At 45.7% G+C, this 17,727-nt stretch overlaps 1 protein-coding gene across 2 annotated transcripts in view; it reads right to left on the bottom strand.

The window, feature by feature from the left end:
• The window catches only part of abcc8 (ATP-binding cassette, sub-family C (CFTR/MRP), member 8), a 42,780-nt gene that overhangs the window by 11,570 nt on the left and 13,483 nt on the right, over window positions 1-17,727 (bottom strand). For both annotated transcript variants that reach the window (XR_007030948.1, XM_035641646.2), the window contains exons 8-26: window positions 16,931-17,095; window positions 16,667-16,822; window positions 14,750-14,884; window positions 14,286-14,448; window positions 13,457-13,497; window positions 12,646-12,791; window positions 11,511-11,625; window positions 11,175-11,294; window positions 10,502-10,574; window positions 10,280-10,385; window positions 6,003-6,035; window positions 5,324-5,362; window positions 4,975-5,073; window positions 3,634-3,718; window positions 3,215-3,295; window positions 2,296-2,433; window positions 1,808-1,933; window positions 1,508-1,604; window positions 1-58 (exon numbers count right to left, since the gene is read on the bottom strand). The exon at window positions 1-58 is cut by the window's left edge and continues 190 nt beyond it. Coding sequence is in view for 1 of the 2 variants with exons in the window: in XM_035641646.2 (XP_035497539.1) it covers window positions 1-58; window positions 1,508-1,604; window positions 1,808-1,933; window positions 2,296-2,433; window positions 3,215-3,295; window positions 3,634-3,718; window positions 4,975-5,073; window positions 5,324-5,362; window positions 6,003-6,035; window positions 10,280-10,385; window positions 10,502-10,574; window positions 11,175-11,294; window positions 11,511-11,625; window positions 12,646-12,791; window positions 13,457-13,497; window positions 14,286-14,448; window positions 14,750-14,884; window positions 16,667-16,822; window positions 16,931-17,095 (1,976 nt within the window). In the remaining variant the exon portion in view is untranslated. The remainder of the gene's footprint in view (window positions 59-1,507; window positions 1,605-1,807; window positions 1,934-2,295; window positions 2,434-3,214; window positions 3,296-3,633; window positions 3,719-4,974; window positions 5,074-5,323; window positions 5,363-6,002; window positions 6,036-10,279; window positions 10,386-10,501; window positions 10,575-11,174; window positions 11,295-11,510; window positions 11,626-12,645; window positions 12,792-13,456; window positions 13,498-14,285; window positions 14,449-14,749; window positions 14,885-16,666; window positions 16,823-16,930; window positions 17,096-17,727) is intronic.

The raw sequence follows: 17,727 nt of genomic DNA on the forward strand, positions 1-17,727 counted from the left end.
GCCCGCTGACGCATCACCTGCGACATGTCGTCGTCGTCGTCGCTCTCGATGGACTCCTCTGGGGTCAAGACAGAGAATTGAAAATATATATATATATATATATATAAATTACAACCTTTCAGTTTTGGAAAATGTGTTTTTCTTCTCATTTGAGCTGCGTCAGTTCTGTCATGGACTGCGCTCTCTTCTGCAGACGCGCTCAGACATCTCTGATGTTCCTCCTCCTACTCTCCTCGCCAGGTATCTCACTATCGTCCTTTCCCTTTTCACGTCTAGACACATTTCTTGTAGTTTTTCTGCCCGTGTCTGTCTGAAGAATCACCGGTAAGACAGGACAAGAGAGAAAGACGTGACGAAGCACGCGGTTCGTAGGGAGACGAGGGGAGAGGAGAGGCGGCAGAGGAGGAGCAGGCTACAGTATCTATGTTGCACAATGCCAAGCAGACGCTCGTTCCCATGAGTGGCGGTTTTGGTGGTTGTGGTTGTTTTTCTTCAGGGGCATGTCAATGCAGCAAACCAATGGAGCATGAGGCTGCCACAGGCAGAGAGCAAGCCGGACAGAGGAAGGGGAGCAAAAAATGGACAGAATGACTGGCAGGGGCTAGACACAGTGCGGCTCGCGTCGTCTACAATCATGCGTAACTAGGTGGGTTTTCATGACAAGGTGAGAGAAATAAAAGACAAAAACGGACGATGAGACTCGAAGATGGTGGGAGATGCCCCGGACGAGCGGAGGTCGTCACGGTGCCTTTTTTCTTGTTTCCGTTTCTGTCAAACCGTGCTTTCTGCGGGTCACACCTGCTCGGTCGAGTACGAGGGCAACACCGCGTGCCGGAGCCATCGCACACGTCCACCCCGGGGTGCCACCAGCGCGCAGGAGACAGCACAGAGCACAGATAAAGAGTACGGCCACTGCACCTTCCACTACAGTCGCACATTCAACAGCAGAGACACACTCACACACTCACACACTCACACGCACGCACATAAAGGATTCAGTGTTAAGCCACAGCTGGAGGCTGCTGGAGAAAAAAGGTCGCGTCATATCTGGTTGCTGAGAAAATCAGAGGAGAAGCCAAGACACCAGAGCCAGAGGGAACAAGAAGGTCCGGGGTATTTAACACCGATGCAATGTTTGCACTGAACAGGCAGGATGAAACCAATCAAGGTCAAGCAACTGGAATTCATTATGGTGGGAATTTGGAGTCGTTTCAAATCACCGCAGACATTGTAGAGGGTGTGAACATTAAAAGGAGCCGATGAGATTAAGCTTTAATGTCGCAGGTGCCGCTCCTCAGCAAATAGACACAACGGAATCAGGGGAATGACAACCTGCTTATATCATTACCACACACACACACACACACACACACACACACACACACACACACACACACACACACATTACAATCAGGCAGAAATCAGTGAAGCACTGGCCGCAATCAACATGTAATCAGGCGGCCATTTCCTGCTGTCACAGCCGCGGTCATGAGCCGTGACCTCTCACCTTCCTCGTCCTCCTCGGTCCTGACGGCCTCTCTGGAGTACATGGCCCTCCGCAGGTTTTTCCTCTCCAGGTCGGTCATACTCGCTGACACCGTCTCCTGGAGGGGACACAAAGAAAAGCTTTGTTTTTCCCCCTCCCCAAATGGGTTGAGAGGCTAAGCAAAGCGAAGTAATTCAATCGTTCATTCCAGGCAGTGCTCGAGTGTGCGCACCTCTCCTGAACAGTACACATTATTAAAGGCCGATTCAAAGTCATTTAGAATTCATTAGGTTTTTTTTTAATGTTGCAGTCATTAATCACCTTCTCAAACTCCTTGTCCTGTCGGTGCATCAGGGATTTCCACTGCTCAAAGAGATCGGGCTCAGAGTTCTGGATGTCCTTCAGGGTCCCTTCGGCCTGGATGGTGCCGTCCTTCATGGCAATTATCTGACGGAAACCAGAGGGGAGTGAAATGGGATCTTTACTAATAGCCGAGACACATAAAAATTGATCTCAATGTGCTCTGGGATCTTTCATGGATGCATATCAAATGAGACAATAACGTGTTTGCTTCATGCATAATATAACAGCACCACCAATGTTTTATCAGTGACTGTGACTGTTAAAGAGAAAAACCGGAGGGTGTATTCACAGTCTGTCCAGCTGGCAAAGATTATAACAGTAAATCTCTCTTTTAAACACACCCACCCACACACACTCTCACACAAACACACACTCTCACACAAACACACACTCGCACTCACACTCGCACTCACACTCACACTCGCACACACACACACTGGACTAACCCAGTCAGCGTGTGGCAGATACTGAAGCTTGTGTGTCACCAACACCACCGTCCTCTTCTCCTCCCTCAGGAGCTTCAGGATGCCCTCCTGCATCAGATGGTCACTCAGGTGGATGTCTAAGGCAGAGAATGGGTCATCCTAAAAAATACATGAAACAGACTTTCATAAATGCAAGAGTTTATGAGTAAATTAGAATTTAAAAAAAAAATTCAATTCATTCACCCCCCCCCCCCCCGGTCGCGGTGGCAGCAGGCCGTTATCAGAAATGTGTGTTTTTCATTTTAGACCCCATCACTCATAGTGATTGTGAAAATGGGTTTTTCAAGGCCTTTGACTGATTGTTGTATGAATATTAACAAGACAATATCTCCTTACATCAATCTCCGTGCAGCATGTGACAATATTCTGATCTGCTATGTCCACATCAGCTGCTGTAATACAGCCAAGGGGTGATAACTCCAAAACATTATCAATCAAAGTTTTATTTTAAGACAAAACAAGCAAATTAAAGACAATACCGTGTCCTTCTTTTCATCATTTTTAATTAATAAATCAATAAATTCTAAAATAATGTGCAGATTCATTGACTTATGAAATTGCAATTGCAAGTTGCAGCCCTGATTAAAAAACACGTAGCACAAAGTGATTTTTATTAACTGAGTGGCATTAAAAAAATCCATCAAGACTCAGATTTTCAAACTGAGGGAAAGTTGCCTTTAGCTCCTCAGCCCTGCAGCAGGGATCAAGAGAGTGTGTGTTGCTATTTCTGTCACGTCAGAAAAATAGAATCACGTCTCGAGTCCCGAAGTGAAACTTCAGAAACACTGACCGACGGTGTGCGAACGAGGCCAATTAAAAGGTGCATGCCGGAGAGCTGGCGTCGAACCTTCTGATCGAAACCGTTTGTGTGAAGACTCACCAGGAAGACGACGTTGGTCTGCTGGTACAAGGCTCGGGCCACACTGATTCGCTGCTTCTGTCCACCGGACAGGATGATGCCCTGCGCCAGAGGACAGGAAGTCGTGTGAAGGAAACACTACTAAAAGGTTTCGCTACAAAGAGGAACGAACAACGTGAATACATTCATAAATGCACTTGGCACCACGCCCCCAAGGGTTACAGGGGAGGTTGCGGTTTTACTCCCTACATTACCGGTGCATGAGGAAAATCCAACATGACAGCACTCTGGCTGAACAAGGTCAGTCCAGCTCCCTGTGCACAAACATCACATCCCTCCTGCACGGTAACGAAGACGAAGGACCCTGCAATACGCGGCAGGAGCTGCGGCCAGGTCTGTAGAAATAAAGACCACAGCGTATGATTGACTGGGATACCGACCCGCTCTCCGACCTCGGTCTGGTCCCCCTGTGGCAGGATGTCAATGTCAGGCTGGAGGGAGCAGGCGTCGACGACGGCTTTGTACCTGACGGGCGCGAGCAGAGACAGATTAACGACGGGGACAGAGATGATGTGCTCACAGTAGCCAGAAGGAAACCGGCTGGTTGATAATCTAGACTGGAAATTGATGCAAGCGACAGATGAGATCCTACGTCATGGCAGATTCATCCAAAATATTCACCATCAACTCTTGACCTCTTGAAAAAGGCTGTGTGTAATGTGCACATGAACAAGTGTGTAAATGAAGACATGATGCCTGAAAGGCTAATGAGTGACACATCCGTCGGGTTAAAATGACTTTAATCGCACGTAATTCTCTAATAAGGCCCCGCCGCAGCTCGACAGTAACTTCGTCCATCTGGAGTTGACTTAATGAGCAGCCAGCAGGATGGGAAGAATCGAGAGGGAGAGAGGTAAACGAATAACGAGAGGGACGGATGATGCAGCGAGGACGGAGGCACAGAGTCGGCAAACATCCCTGCTTTATAGAATTTATCAACTGCCGCTACGGCAGGAGTGAGTGGAAGGGAGTGAAAAGAGAGAAACCGAACTGCTTCAGCCAAAATTAATCCTGGCTCCATTTGTCGCCGTCCAAACTGCTCATTTGGAAAGTCGGCGACTATTATTTTTTATAAATGGAGTCAAAAGTGTTGACTTTATCAGGCAGCGGCAGAGTCAATGTACCACAGTACACTGAGTATAATTATATACACTGTGCTTACTAATGCAAATGTTAAAGTCTGAAAACACTGTGGCTCAGTTTCCAGTTTATTAGGTACACCAAGCTGAAACTAATACAATCTGATACAAAGAGTTATTACTTTCAGTGTTTGTTGAAGCTGTTTCAGAAAGCTGCTGCAAACCCCAGTCAGGCTTTATATTGAATTATATTCATTTATCTGTCAATATATATATTTATATCTTCCTTATCTGCTTAGTTTTTCCTTTAATATCCCACTTGTTTTTATTTCTGGTTTGATTTAACGGTTTTCTATCTTTTTATTACCTTTTCTTTATTTTAATTTTCGTCCTTTTCACGTCTCCTTCAGTGTTTTATTATTCATATTCATTATCATTTTCATCTGTCTTCAGTGCCTTTGGGGTTTCCTAATTTTAAATTTATGATAGCGTTTCCTCAATTCCTGTTAATATTGTTTTGCTGTGAGTCGGTGGAGGGGGGGGGGGGTATTGTTTTTGTTCTTTAAAGCACTGTGTGTTGGATTGTTTGACTGATTGATTTATTTTTCATGAACCACTCATCGCATGTGCTGTAGCTCCTACCTTGGTTTTATCATGGGCATCTCAAAGGTGATGTTCTCCACCACTGTGGCATTCAACAGCCAGGGCTTCTGGGAGGCATAGGCCACAGCACTTCTCTTCCTACCAGAGGTTTTCAACAACAAACAAACAAACAAACAAAGGGTCCAGGAATCATTAGAGGCTGTGGTGTGTTGGTGAAGTCAGTATGGTACCGAGGGACAGGAGGCAAACATGCAATATCTTGTTCTCTGTTATCTCCAGTGGATTTCCGGATAACCGTCGGAATTGCAGTTTTCCGCTCTGTGTGATAACGGTGAAAGGTTTCCATGGAGACGGCCCTGGTGTGTGACGTGCTGTTGTCTGAGCTCACCTGATGTCTCCATCGCCTGCCGTGTCTCTCTCCGTGGGACTGCGGAGAAAATGACAAACAAAAAAACCCCCCGTCAAACGAGCAGCAAAGCAATCACTTACTCCACTTGCACACACACACACACACACACACACACACACACACACACACACTATAATACTCCACCCTACACCATATACTTGTCCCTCACTATGTAAATAATGTAAATAATGCAGACTAGACACAAACAGGCCAATCACTGCCCAACATGAACACTTCTCTCATTAACTGTGATCTCATCCTTCCTAAAAATACCCCCCCCCACCCCCCACGCCCCTACCCCTTTACCAACCCAGCCCCTCCTAATTTTTTCTTCCTGTAACTTGCTGATAGGAAAATCAGCATCAACACGAAAGTCGCTGACTGTCGGGCTGGTGTTGTGTATATTCCTCTGTCCTCAGAGCTTCTCAACGGGTATTAATAGTTCCCGCTATTCTTTTTTCTGTGCAACAGCTGGATCGATTGTCTTTATACCGCCATCACAAATAGTGCATCGCGCTACTACTATTTGACTGTAGAGTCCTTTCTGAGACTTCAAGTTTTTGAAAAGTGCCCGAGCAGAAACACACGACAGTGTTGCCTCATGTGTTTCAGTTGTTTCAGTGTTTGGGCCCTTTCCCCTTTGTCCCGCTTCACTCACCTTTCGTCTCTCTCTGACTCCAGGATTGGTTGGCTGCAGAAAATAAAGAGAAGACAAACTGCACAGTAAGTGGAGTCGTTTCAAGGAATTTATTCAGATAACTGCTCCTCATTAAAAGTTGTAAAGGCACAGTAACAACTCTCAGGGGCCCCCGGGGAAATTTGATTTATTTGATCAAATTGGAAAAAGCCTAGAAATGCATATGTAGCAGACAATCTGTCCTCATCAACCTAAAATATAATTAGGATCCGATTGGCCGTTCTGTGTCTTTTGGACATGCTCAGTGGAAGCTGCAGTGTATTTTTAGGCGTGACAAGTCGACACAGGTCTCAGTCGTCCTGAGGAGATGAGCAAGAAGAGCTGATTTACACCAGCGCCAGCACATCAAAAAGCACCGGAGACCACAGCTGTTGGGGAAGAGAGCGACATTCAAGAAGCTCCGACATGCTGCGGGCAATCGCACGTTCACACGTCTGTCACTGACTGTGCGAAACCAGAAAGAGTCGTTGGAGGCAAACAAGGTCAGCAACTCTATTCTGGAGGTGTTAAGAGGAAATTAAGGCCGAGGATAACAGCCATTCAGAGTTCGTGCAAACGGAACGATAATGAATTCTGAACTTATGTAAACATACTGTTTATTTTGTAATCAGCCATACACCTTTTTTTCAATTGTATTTGTGTATTTGTTTAAGTGTATTTCAAACTTATTTGGTCAATAACTACAAATTTACAAAAGACACTGTATTGTTTGCAATTTCTTTTGTTAGAATTTCCCATAAACTGGCTCCTGTTGCAGGGGATTTTTGAATAAGTCAGTAACTTTATTTGTATTATTTTAATAAAAAGCACATAAAAAAAACAAGACATGTGGTCAATAAGCCATATAGGCTCGTGGTAATAATAAGAAGGTCTGTATCGGGGGAAACATGTCAGAGTGAATCTTGGCTGCATGTGTCTGGTTAAAGGAAGAGGATGATGTGAAGACGATCTGAAGAGTATGACTGGGATGAATTTGAGAATTTAGTTTGAATAACTTAAAAGATTGTGTGATAGCAAAATGTAAAAGTATCAATCTAATTCTAAAGACGACAAAAAAATTCCATCGTTTTTGTGTTTAAGCTTAATGTGCTTTTACCATATTTTACCCAATAAAATTGAAGATACTACTCGAAATACTCGTGATGTTCAGATTACAACACAAAAAGTCAAAAATCACAGTGACCTTTTGGCCGGGGCCTTCCCTCAGTTATCAACTCAACTGAACAAAAACAAACCCCTCAGCGAGGAACCTCATCACCTAATGATTCAGGAGCTTTCATCAGCCGTCATCTGTGAACCACTTGTGTCCCCTTCACGTCAGTCAGCACCTTTTGAGGACTCGAGGTCGCGTCGGAAGGGGAATTTTCTGAGCGAGGCGTAAAAAGAGCATTGTCTATCGGCAACAGAGAAACTCTGCTGTGATCATGGAAGCCGGACCCTGGACCCTCCCACTGCTTCTAATGGTCCTTGATGAACTTTAAACGCCCGTCGTTAAAGGCACCGTAATGATGACGAGGAGTAATGGTGCGTGTTCACTGCGATGACCACGCCTGATAATGACTGAAAAGGCTTTTTTCTAATTGTCAGCAAACAGTCATTTTCTTAGACATCGTTCACTTAGATTAATAACTGTAACCAGGCAACCATCTTTAGACTTGACTGATCCTCCGCGGTCACGTTCTCTTGTCGTCCTGTGTCCGGGGTCAACTGCTGGATGTGTTTGTTGCTTGTTGATTATCACTGCACACATACGGAAAATCCAACCACACTGATGTCAAGATACAAATAGTCTTCCACTTTGACGGGCAGAGAAATCCTAGACGCGCTCGTTGCTCGGTGCCATATTTGGAGTGGGAGAGTGTAAGGAAGAGGAGCCGGGCGGGAGGCAGGTGGGTGAGGGATCGTCGGAACGCGATCATCTCCCTGGGGAAACTCGCTGACAAGTGGAACTTAACCAAAGGCTAATCAGAGTTTATCGAAAGCAAAGCAACTTAAGGAGACAATAGAGAGATTGTACAGCTAGAGCGTGAATCTTGCAGATGAAAACACATTTGATTGATTTTGATCCTCTCATAACAAGGCAGAATGAAACATGCAGCCAGACATGAGGCCGTTGAGAAAGCTGCTGGAAAACAAAATGATTCGAGGCTGAATCCTTGATCTCGGACTCGGACATTAGTTGGTTGACGCAGTGATGAACTTGTGGTGTGAGTGTTTTGTCAACTGCTGTTTCCAAATGTAAAAACTTTTAAAGTTTAGAGCCATCATCGCTTCGAGGACAAATCCTTGAAGCGCTCATGAAATTTCTTCTTCTTTTTTTTGAATTCCTTGAAAACAGCGCAACTCCATCTCCCGAGGAAGATCATGTGATATGATCGAAAGCTCCGGAAGAAACTACAAAAACAACTCTTGTGTTGAGCAACCAAAGAAGTTCTCATTACCTGATGATTTAAACACACGGGCTCGGGCAGGACGGTGGAGTCATGGACACCGTCAGCTGATCACTTACAGCTGACTCACCAGTCGTCTTCATAAATCTGACACGCTGACACTCCCTGTTTACTCCTTGCAGACACACACTTCTGGTATTCCTCCTGGACATTCTACACATGCCCTGGGACACATGATGAGGAAGGGGGATTTGACGGCCTGCAGGGTAAACAATCCTACCTAACGCGTACGAGGGAGCCCCAGCGGGACCCTGGCGTCGGGACAGAGAAGAGTGTGATGCCAGGGAAAACTGTCACGATCAAATGGGGCTTAACTATGTAGACAAACTGAAAGTGACAGCGCTGCTATCCTGGGTACCGTAGGAGATGAGATAGTCAGATGTGGCGGGAAAAAAAGGCTAAAGACATTTCCAGATCTCGGTCTGGGTTGTGCTTTTGCTGAAACTTGTAATTTAAATTCAGCGCCAAGATTAGGATTTATCTCAGAAGACTTCCGCGGTCACGAGGAGCGGTGAGAACAGATGCTCGTTCCATGCAGCTCTGCTCTCTGACTCTACTAGACAACCGGATCACACACTAAATATAAACCCAGTTTACATTTCTGTTGCAGTGATATTCTTTGTATCAAAAAGTACAATCATTACAATCAACTAGCAGTTGTTTCCAGCCTGGGGGGGGCAGGCGGGGTCACAAGATGTCCGACTTTTTGCCAAATTATTGTGAAGTACAGGAGACGTCACTTTTTTTCAACATGGAGGCTCAACATGACACACATCTGCGATAAAATATCCCGACCTCATGTCCGCGTACTATAGATTTTCCAGAAATTATGGTATTGTCATGCCATCTTATAAAGCGGTAAACAACTGAGCGAGTTCAGTCTGAAATCACAGAACTCCCACAATCAGGCGAGCGAACATTGCTTTCTCTATGCGTGGCATATGTAGTCGGAATTAGAAAAGACGGCTCCCCAGCCTGCGGCTGCACGGATTTTGGGTCAGTGGTGCACGAACAGATCCGCACTTCCTCCGCGCTCCATCTCGACAGCCATAAAAAAAAAAAAAAGAAAGCTGCTATATCAGCTCGTTTGCCACTCACTCACAAATCCACTCTAGTTGTATTGCCGTGTCACGATAACAGGTTGCTCGCGGGTTTTGGTTTTGACAGTAATTATGTTGTACGTCATATTGGCCTGTCAGAGACGGAGAACGCATTGCTGCACTAAAAAACACATAAATAAAATCGCCCCGACTTCCCCGACGGGCCAATTACCGGAGAGGTAAGTCAGGCTGAGGGCGGGGAAAGGGAAACTTGCCATGATATCGATTGGCGTGCTCCGCGCCTCTGTGGGGGTCTAGTCACTTCAGATGTATCGCTCACCTCTGGATCGAATCTCATTTCAAGGAATGAACTACATAACAAAGAGTACATGTGTTTCCCAGAGGGCACACGTGTCATATGTCACATGTTGATATACTGGAGGGACTTCTCTACAGATACCGCTATGTTGACGAGAACCCTCTCGAGCACAGGCGAGTAATCCCAGTGGAGATCAGATAATTGGGACGAACCATGACCAGCGTCCCGATTCTGCACGTGTCTCGCAACTTGATGTTTAAAAGGAGAATCGCAGTTATTTCCAATGAGGACCAAGAGTCCTTGTGCCACTGTGTACCTCTCAGTGAAACATTCAGAGGCAGCGGTGAAGGTGTTTTATCTGAAGTGCGGTACGGTTCAGAATTGATTGGCACCGACAAACAGTGGATAAGCAGCGAGCCTGTCACCGACCTGTTCCAGGTGACTGCCCCCGACACTCTCTGCATCTCGCCCAGCGCCGCCAGCAACAGGGACGACTTCCCGCAACCCACCTGGCCCACGATCATGGTGAGCTTGCCTGACAGATTTGACGAAGAGGAGAGGCGACAACACAGCAGGTGAACAACAGGAACTAGACGGACGAACAAATGAGAGGAGTCAGGGAGGTTGTGATTGACGTTGAATGGCGCTCACCAAAAGGAACCCGGATGTCCACACTGGAGAGTGTTGGCGGTCCGTCGGTCCAGGTGAAGTAACCGCTGACTATCTGCAAACACGTCAAAACAGAGGTGAATTCACTCTCTTTGACGAGCGAACAGCGAACATGTCGTCGACCGGGAAAGATGAAGAGCGCAATATATGTAATGCCCATTCTTATTCCTGTCGGGGCAGGGGGATATCTGCTGTTACTCCCTCTCATCCAAAATATTAATTTAGCAGGTGAATCAACAATTTGCACATTCCCAGAGCAAGATATCAAACTAGATTGGTAATTTTCCTACATCTCATGATTACATGGTTTCCCAGCACATCAGATATTAAAAACAAATGTGTCCCTTAAAACGATGTCGAAGATTTGGAGATACTGCGAACGAGAAAACAGTCCTTCACTCTGGAGCATCACTGTGAAAGTGAAGTGGCTCGAAGAAATGTAACAGAACGGATTATTCTCCCCCAAGGGAAGAAATATCTAAAGGTCATAACTGCTGCATGACAAAACCTGAGGGGTTCAGTGGATTCCTTTTTACTTTCATTTTGACTAAACAAGGAGGAGGAAGTTTTCTGATCCGTACGCTTCTCTCTCTCTCTCTCTCTCTCTCTCTCTCTCTCTCTCTCTCTCTCTCGCCTTTTTCTCTTCCTTTCTCACCTTGATGCAAGTGTCAAGGTCCACGCCCTGGGACGCTCCGTCGCCCTCACCGCCCCCCTGCGAGCTGTAGTTGTTCCAGTCGTCCCTCGGAGGGCGCTTCCGGTTCACCACCTTCAGTGGCTGGAGGTGCCGGGACAAAGAGGAGGAGGACGAGGAAGGGAGAGATTTTGAGGATGACTAGGAGGAGGATAAGAATATATCCGGCACAAAGGATGCAAAGGGGTAGAGGTGATATTAACAGGAAGACATTATGCAGGGAGTTGTTGTTAAAATCGACCCAACGCAGACACGCGTGTTTTAAAGTGTACTGAACATGTGTTTTGATTTGTCACTTACCACAGCCTGGTACCTGTTCTGGTTGTGGTTACTGGAGCCAGAGGTCAACACGGCCCTGGGCTCCTGCTCGTCTCCAATCTCGTCACTCGAGAAAAACTCACTGAGTTTCTGAACACTGAAAAAGAAAAAATCAAACCGAGCAAAGTGCAGAGGGAAACAGAGGAGTCAAGTCAGTAACGATGAAAAATAAATATGTCAAATGAATCAAGCAAATAATGATGGACCCACTACGACCGCGGACACACCTGCGCTGTTTCTCCTGAGGGTAAACTGCACAAGCATCATGGACTTTAAATGCCCCCTCTACATCCCTTAATTAAATCACTCATCTCCTATATTTCATTTCCTGAATGAGATAAAGTGCTTCCCTCTGCTGATACACGAAATCTAAATCTCATAACTCTGCGCTACATAACGGATCTGACGCAAGTGCAAATCTTCCTAAGTGGGAACATTTTCCTCCTCTTTACCTATTCATATCCATTTTATGAGGATTATGTTTCTAGGAGGTGCAACCCACATCCTCATGTAAAGCAGTGATTTTTGTTATTTACAGAAGAGCCACATATTTCTTTTTGTTTTCATTCTCAATGGCTAATTATAAATGAATACATCTACCTAAGTCATCGCTGCGAGAGATTGTACTTTTACCTAGAAGAGTGTATCAAGACATTTTGTATAGTAGAACACACACAGAGCGGAGAGTGTAAGCTAAAAAAAAAAAAAAAAGATGGGTTGATTATTTGCAGCCTCCCTGTAGATCTATAAAAATAAGTAAATCAGTATAAATCAACTAGTAGACGGGGGCTACGATAGAGAATTAGTTGTGTGCAGGATTAGTAGCTGAGGAAGAGAAGCTGCAGCCTCCTCATCTCAACAGATGTCTTGACTGGCAAAACTAATTGTGAAGCTAATTACTGAAATAAATAGATGCAATCAGTGTCTGAGAGCAGAGGACTAAAACAATGGTTACACGAACAAAGGCTGATCCAGTAATGCGGCTGATCCATCTGCCGCGCGAAAAGGTCAAGAGTTTTATTCAATCACGTTGCTCTTCTTCGCCTCTGCTCAGTGGTGTGTCCACACTCCTCTTCCTTCACACGCGGCTCTTCCTACGCGTTGTTTAGGTCCTCACCTAACGAGAGCCTTGACGGTGGAGCGCACCACGCTGGAGAGCAGGAAGAGGGGCGTGACCAGGATGTGGAAGAGGGACAAAGAGGCAAAGGCCACAGCTGGAGACAGATCGGCGTCCTCCGAGAGGTGAACGTGGACCACGAACGTCTGCGGGATGAGAGGAGGAGGAGGACAAAAAGCCTGGCGTTAGACCCCTCAATCCTTCAGAGCTCTTAACTTTTAATTAGCTGACAGTCTGCCATGGTCACAGATGAACAAGAGTCTGAGGAGCAGGATGAAATGAAAATCCAAATGGAGGAATCGTTTCTCCACATTTGTCGTCCCTCTCCTTTGGGATCTGTCTGACTTTTCTAATTCGTCACTGAAATGGAATAATTTAGAGTCCTGTTCGCCAGACTCAGCGAAAATGGAATAATTGATGGAGTGGATGCTGAATCAGGGAGACGGAAAAAACCGTGGACGTCTTAAGCAGAAGTATCTATTATAAGAGCTAGTTTCTCAGAGAGGATAGACGAAAAATTCCTCAACAGCCACGAAGGGCTTCTATAAACACAGACGGGACCGAGTGTGCTGCTGTCAGAGTGCCCCCCCCCCCGTGTCACTGTGAAATGTCACTGACGGGACATCTCGCAGCCGACACTGTCCGCCAGTGTCTCCGCTCTGTCCTTCACACGAGGGGAAAATCGACACGATGCACGCTGCTCAGTCGCTGTTGGCCCTAACAGGACGAAACGATCAGGCCCATCTTCAGCAGGTTATTCGGAAATTATTCCCTTGTGGAATTAATGACACATACTGGAACTAAAACTCACCGTCAAGACGGCCGCGATGGGAATAGCCGCGTTCATGAAAACTGAAAGCAGAGAAGAGAGACAGGAGGGTATGAATCACTGGAGGGCTTCTTTTTCCCCCTATGACTTCCCCCTAGGGAGACTGTGAAAACTGTACATCCACACAGAGGCAGCATGTAGCAAAAATATTTGGTACCAGCTGAAGGATGACTTTGTCACGCAAGGGATGACAAAAACTTCTCAGCCAATTTCAAAAGGTTCAAAAGAACTTGGCCACCACTGGACCGGCCCTGTGCAAAGGTGATCACAACATCCTGCACTTCAGTCTTGTACTGTACGTAGTTGCTTGTAGTCCCCTTTTCTCTTCCCATCGTTTTCTGCCACTCTTCATGGTCCAGCGCAATGTTATCTACAACACGCATGGCCGTCAAGGTAAAAACAAAGTGGTTACTGCAGTCAGGCCCGTATCAACTGTGGTAAATCAATCTAGATTTCTGTCCCATCCCATTATTCTGGTAAAACTGTCAAGGATCTATTACGGAGCTGGAGCCATGAAGACGGCCGCCACTGCTCATCTGAGAGTGTGGAAGAAGGTAAAGGAGGACAATCTGCAGAAAGCAAATAATTATTCAGTGACCACACTGTGTGCACTGCACTCTTAGGTAAACAGGGAAGAGACCGGAGGTACAATAATCTTTGCTAAAGATTATCCTTACCTTTATGTCCAGTAAATATAAATGTTGACTGGACATGAAATAAGGATTACAATGGAAATACATAAGTTATGGCCATTTGTTTCTAATCGTGAATGCGTTTTTATTTTTTGCATTTTCTCCCCCCAGAGCCTCACTGGATATGGACGTGTAAAGAGCGAAGGCCTGCAGGCTGGTGAGCTCCTTGCCCCTGGTCTCCTCCACGCTGTCACAGAAGATGCGCTCCCAGGCGTAGAGCTTCAGCAGCTTGATGCCGCGCAGCAGCTCATTGGTCTTCTTCAGACGCTCACTGGAGTACTCCTGAGAGCAGAGAGGGAGACTATGATGATCTGACACATTGGTAGGTGCAGCCGGGGGGGGGGGGCAACGGCAGCGTATCGATCAGTAATATCAGTGTGGAGTTGCTAGCGCAAAAATGTTTCTCTCATATAAAAAACCACCAGGAGGGAAACAGCCTCATTTCATTTGATAAACAGCACATGTACAGTAATATTGTTTAAATGGCCCTTCATAGGAAAAAAAAGGTTTCCTATCTTCCATATCCAAAGAGTGAAAGTAAAGAGATGATCAACGTTAACGGGCGTTGGATCTTCACACTCACCAGAGTGCTCTTCTGTGTCTGGGACAGCTTTGTGGCCACAAAGTACTGCACGGGAGCCAACACGGCGATGACGGTCGCTCCGATCAAGGCACTGATTCCCAAGAGGTAGTAGAGCAGGATCACTCCCAGGACAATCTGAGAGTGAAGGATACAGAGACGGGGAGAAAGACAGAAAAGAAAAGGATTCACTTTTTGGCACCGTCCTCATGAATACCATGTTGTCACAGTCGGCCACATTGTGAGCAACAGTGACCTCGAGATATGAAGACATAGACGTGCACGACAGGAGATGGTACACAAGTGACAAACAAGCTCAAATTGATTGATTGACTGACAACCACCTTTGAGGAGATATTCTTTTTTAGAAGGACAGTTACCCTCTGACACCCACGCACACATGTTAACAAGCAAAGCAGAATATTCCTCACAGGTTCTGGGTTTCAGAAACACACCTCTTTAATCCAACATCGCTCAGTAAATTCCAGAATTAATTAACAATGATCCAAATGAAATATTTATGAAAATGAAGCTTTCTTGATCCTCCACTGCTCCGGTTATTCCGCATCCTGCACATAAGTAACTCTCTCTCTCTCTCTGGGTCATGTTTACACCTGTCCTTGGCCTCTTTCCATCCACCCACCGTCTTTGGCATCACACTGACAGAACACACGCTGGCTTCAGAAATCCACAGGACACTCAGAACCAGATGGAAATGGCTGTGACATTTCATACCTCCTCCCTCATCCGTCACGGGATAATGGGTGCCACTAGGGACGAGGTGGTTGACGGGTAAAACAACAGCGGGATAGGATTTTCTTTCCTCTGTAATACCTCTATTAAAAGTGGCACCTTTTTATTACAGTAGCTGACTTGGAGGCGTGACACATATCTTACCCGCGAAATGGCAATGTGCAAGTTGCGGAGCCACCAAATCCCACACGGCTTCTGTCAGCCTCTCCGACGGACACAGAATAGTAATGCAGCTCATACCTCAGAGGAATCAGCAGGCAGGCAACAGCAGTTCTTAAAACAGGGTTTGTTTCAATAGCATGGCTGTTTATTGGCACATTTGCCATTTGCCACACACACACATGCATACAGCGTCGCTATACCAAGCTTTTTTCTTGTCACATTCATACACTGCCGGATGAGCCATCAGAGGCAATTTAGGGTTAAGTGCCTTAAGTATGAAGGATCGAACCTTGCCCATTGTTCTTTGTGGTTTGCTGAAATTGCATTTTTATTATTTACTAGGATGTTTGTTTCCAACTCTAAATTATCCTTAATATCCTTTTACTGGTATATGAATAACAACAGTGATTTAATAGTAATGGAAGTATCTCCAGTACACACAAAGGTCTGGTTTGACAAAAGGACAAGGGCTTAAAATCGACCGCCCCCTTTTACAGTAAATCTAATCTTAATCCCACAGGAGCTGTAACACCTGCCACTTTTTCTGCCTTTACATCTCTGATGGGGAGAAAAAAGGACAAAACACAATCCCAGCAAGAACAATAACAACGGCAAACTGCATACGTACAATGCATACAAAGAAAACACTGCCGCAATATACGATGCAATGAAAAAATCGATGCAATAAAAAAAGCGATGCAATAACAGAGAAGCAGCAAAATGGCAAAAGGGGAACCAGTTTCAAAACAACACTACATTATGCACTGTAACACAACGTAAAACTGTCAATGCAGCTGATGTGCCCTTTCTCAAACAAGTAACTGTGAGTCGAGGCTACATAGACAAGCAACCTAAATGACCTCATAATGACCTTTGTCCCTACCCTCACAAACACCATCTATAGGAGAACACTGGTCCTTCAATGTGATGGTTACAGTAATAAACATGTTGTTAAGGCTGTGGAACAGTCACAGCATGGCTTCATATCTCTAACATGTGTCCTACCTGTACTGGCATGGCCCACAGGTTAGGACAGAGGAAGAAGAACCACATGAGCTGGTTGGTATCAATGGCTACGAGGTTGCAGATCTGAGCGACGGTGAGCTCGCCCATGGACATGTTGGAGGTACACAGACGCATGATCTTGTTGTAGATCTTTGTCTGGGAAGAGAAAGGCCACACATTAGGATCCACGTGGACACACATCAAGAACCGCAGTACACTCATGGCTCGAGTCACGTCTATCGGAGAGGTCATCTAAACTCGCACCTGTATGGCCCCGCGCAGGTTGATGCCGGTTTCGATGGCCACATAGTAGGAGGCCTGGAGGAAGGTCCTCTGCAGGAGCAGGGCGAAGAAGAGCAGCACAGCCAGCACATACGCATTCTCCAGAAACTCCTTGGAGGAAATGAAATAGATACCGAGCAACCTCATCTGGAAGCACAGGCAGGTAGAGAGAGGGACGACAGGGGAAATTGAGAAATATCGACCGGTTTATCGTTGATAGTCAGGCAGGAGCCTCATCAGCAAGGTCATTCGGCCAGGCTGAGCTCTGCTCGACTGGAATTTTACCTCCGTCAGTGGATATATTTCAACTTAAATTGTTTCCTGTTCATCACTTCAAAAGTCACAGGTAACAGCATCGTTTTCTTGAATGTATAATTTCCATTTCCCAGCAGGCTACAATGCCGCATGTGAAATTGAAAGTGGAGCCCTCCGAGTGTGTTACACAGCGGGTATGTGGAGCGCGAGTCGGAAACCAAAGAAGAATGAGGTTCATCTACGATGACAGACACGGTATCTCAGAGATTAATTAATTCTCCATCAGGTAGGTAACTTGCCCTTGCACTATATATCTGTGTAAACCTCATAGATATATTAAATCAACATATCTGGCTGAAATGTTCAATTACTTACAAACAGGACAACATTAAACTGAAACACCGTCAAGAACAATCACTTTGAGTTAATACCTTGTCTTTTCTCTGACTATTTTCAAATTAGCTTTTGATAATTTCCGGCATGATGTGGATGTGAGTTATTCTTACTGAAGGATTCCTGAGTGG

This window comes from Scophthalmus maximus, chromosome 7 (assembly GCF_022379125.1).
Source record: "Scophthalmus maximus strain ysfricsl-2021 chromosome 7, ASM2237912v1, whole genome shotgun sequence".
Classification (NCBI taxonomy): domain Eukaryota; kingdom Metazoa; phylum Chordata; class Actinopteri; order Pleuronectiformes; family Scophthalmidae; genus Scophthalmus; species Scophthalmus maximus.